Source organism: Propithecus coquereli, unplaced genomic scaffold (genome assembly GCF_000956105.1).
Source record: "Propithecus coquereli isolate 6110/MARCELLA unplaced genomic scaffold, Pcoq_1.0 Scaffold80, whole genome shotgun sequence".
Taxonomy (NCBI): domain Eukaryota; kingdom Metazoa; phylum Chordata; class Mammalia; order Primates; family Indriidae; genus Propithecus; species Propithecus coquereli.
The window spans coordinates 1,838,563-1,841,963 of record NW_012154174.1 but is presented as its reverse complement, the minus strand read 5'-3'; the positions used below and the strand labels follow the sequence as shown (position 1 = coordinate 1,841,963).

Sequence of the window (3,401 nt, the reverse complement as noted above, 5' to 3'; positions counted from 1 at the left end):
GAAGGATCGCTTGAGCCCAGGAGTGTGAGGTTGCTGTGAGCTAGGCTGACGCCATGGCACTCACTCTAGCCCAGGCAAAAGAGTGAGACTCTGTCTCAAAAAAAAAAAAAATTTCAATTTATGGATAATTTCTTAGAAAAATGAAAATGGAAAAATCTAAAGAGATGGAGGGGGAACCTGTAGAGTAAAAGAAACTTAAGAGACATCAATTCATTACAATATGTGGACCTTATTTGGATCCTAATTCAAACAAAGATCACAGAGTTTGATAATATACTATGGAGGCAAGGATATTATCAAAATGTATTATCTTTGCTGAAAATGCTAAAGCAGAACCTTTTTATGGGAAACATAGGGATTGAGAAACAAGCACCACGAGTGGGGGAAAAAAAGACAAATCCAGAAAATGTAACATTCTGCTGGCCTGGTGTCTTCAACAAATCAGTGTCATTGAGAAAAAATATGTGGAAAAGAGGGACTGTTCCAAATGAAAAGAAACATAAGAAACGTGACAACCAAATGCAACATGTGGTCTTTGAGTGGATCCTGGTTTGAACAAACCAGCTGCAAAATAAATTTGGGGATAATTGGGAAATGTTAAATATAGACTGGGCATTAAATGAATTAAGGAATTATTAATATATTTAATGCTATTGTCACATACTTGCTAGACGTGATAAAGTTATTGTGGTTTTATGGGAAAATGTCATATTTTGGATTTGCATCCTTTGATATTTAGGGATAAAATGCCATGATGTCTGTAATTTATTTTAAATTTCAGCAAACAAAGCAAATATAATGAAAGTATTTCAGCAAACAACGTTATATATGATGAAGCAAATACAACAACATTAATTATTAAATCTGGGTGATGGTTATATAGATATTCATTATTCTATTCTTCTTTTTTGTGTATTTGAAATTTTCATAGTGTTAAGCACACAAACAGAGTAATGCTACAGTGAAAAACTTCGGACATACTTTGCATGCTGTGGGGATCACTCCAAGGTCTGCTAAGCCCTATGTTAGGCAATATGGAAGGATCTAGAACAATGTTTTTCAAACTTCAGATTATGACTTTTTAGTCATTCCTAAAATCAATTGAGGAGGATTATGACCAGTAATTTCTATATGAAATAGAATAGAAAATAGCTAAGGATTTGATCTAGTGAGGATTACTATTACATGAAATTTTGTTATCATATAATCATATATATCAGTTACTTTTATACATATGCATGTATATGATTATGATGTAAAATCCATTTCTTATTATAATTTTCAGGCAAAAAGTTTAGAAGTCACTGAAGGGTCCAATATTTTCTACCAGAAGTTACTGATGTTGGTGCCTTCTCTGGTTTCAAGTTCATTTTTCTTAAATATCTTTGACAATACTTTCTTTGCTTGCTGCGCCTTGGTTATCTGATGGATGAATTAGAAATGTTCTTATTTTCTTTGTTTTGATTTATCTAGTAACCATGACTGAAGTTTTACCAAAAGAAAGGAAACAAAAAGAGGAGAAGACCTTAATTCTTGGTCAAGCTGTGGTGGACCTTCTTCCCTTATTAGCAGGTCAGGTATATGACTTTCTCAACAGCAGAAATAGCAAAGCTTATAAAATTTAGCTCCAGAGAAGCACAAAAATGAGCCTCAATTAATTTGAGGGATTTGAGAGAAAAAATGAGAACATTTATCTCTGCCTCATTTATATCTGTTAAGTTTTTTTTTTTTTTTTTTTTTCACGATGGAGTCTCACTCTGTTACCCAGGCTAGAGTGCTGTGGCATCAGCGTAGCTCACAGCAACCTCAAACTCTTGGGCTCAAACAATCCTAATGCCTCAGCCTCCCAAGTAGCTGGGATTACAGACATGTGCCATCACGCCTGGCTAATTTTTTCTATATATATTTTTAGTTATCCAGCTAATTTCTTTCTATTTTTTAGTAGAGATGGTGTCTCGCTCTTGCTCAGCCTGGTCTCGAACTCCTGAGCTCAAATGATCCACCTGCTTCGGCCTCCCAGAGTGCTAGAATTACAGGCGTGAGCCACCACGCCTGGCCAATCTGTTAAGTTCTAACTTAACGTCTTCTTTGGCTCAACTTGGCCTTCTTTTTGCAGGAGAAAGTTCATTTGAAACAACAGCCCCATTGCATCCTGTGCAGGGCTCACCTTTAGAAACTCCTCGATCAGGTGTTAAGGTAATCTCAACATTTCAGCCTGCCATTCAATCTAACAAGTCTTTCTGTTACTAAGGTTCAGTTCAGTTGAATCTGATTCATTAGGCACTTTCTTTTCATAGTACACATAGTGTTAGATTCTGAGAAACAAAGATGAGTTAGGCAGAGTCCTACTTTTGAAAAGCCCACAATCTACATATCATGGATTATAACTCAGTGTGATTAAACGATGGAGTGGGGCACACGGGCACAGAGCAGGTATCAGTTACTTTGCCCAAGGGTAGATGTAGGGAAGGCTTAATGGAAATGCCTCTTGAGCTCTGTCCTGATAGATCAAATAGTATATGAAAGCACCTAATATGCTTTCCAGCATGGTAGCCTGCCTCTGGTTGAAGACTTATTCAACAGTTCCAGCCTAGACCCTTCTCCTGAATCCCAGATTGTCAGACTTTACAAGCACCTGCTAGATTTCTGTATAATGATATCCCATGGGCACCTAAAACTCAACATTCCAAAAGTGAACTCAGTATCTTCCCCAAAACCTACTCTTGCTTTTATCTTTGTTATTTTGACTAGTGGCATCACTCATCCATGAAAGCACAGACCATAGAACCAAAATTACATCCATGACTGCTCGCTCCCACCCTAGCTACATCCAATGCCCAAATCCTCCTTTTACCAAATCTAGCCTTTTCTTTCTTCTAAGAGTCTGTAAACCCTTCTTCTTAGCTTCATTCCTATTCTTTATTGCCTCATCATTGCTCACCTGGATTGTTACAAGTATCCTTGTACCTACCCTTGTCTCCCTCCAGTTCAGCCTTCCCATAGCTTGCACATGGACTTAAAAGTGAATTCGATCATATCTCTTCCCTTACTTAGTAGTGTGGTTCATGGTTTCACCTACTGCTTACATATTAAGGTCCAGATTTCTTAGCAGGCATATAACGTCCTTTATAATGAGAGCCTCCTGCTCCAACCTCATTTCCCAGCACTCCTCTCCTTGTACTTTATGTTCTAGAATCCTGAACTACTTACTTATACCTGAACTGAATATATTATACTGTTTTAGTTCCCCTTTACATAAACTGTTCTTTTTAGCCACAATTATTTTCTCTTTCCTTACTCTGCTTATCCAGGTTGTAAACTCCTATTCATCCTGTAAAAGTCAACTCAGTTGTCACCATCTCTTACTCCTTCCCAGCCTAATAATTAATTAGTAATTAATT

The 3,401-nt window shown here is 37.1% G+C and overlaps 1 protein-coding gene across 1 annotated transcript in view; it reads left to right on the top strand.

The window, feature by feature from the left end:
- The first annotated feature begins 1,478 nt into the window (after positions 1–1,478).
- The window catches only part of CFAP70 (cilia and flagella associated protein 70), a 96,422-nt gene continuing 94,499 nt past the window's right edge, over positions 1,479–3,401 (top strand). Inside the window, exons 1-2 of the mRNA XM_012663218.1 lie at positions 1,479–1,572; positions 2,117–2,196. Coding sequence (XP_012518672.1) covers positions 1,479–1,572; positions 2,117–2,196 — 174 coding nt within the window. The remainder of the gene's footprint in view (positions 1,573–2,116; positions 2,197–3,401) is intronic.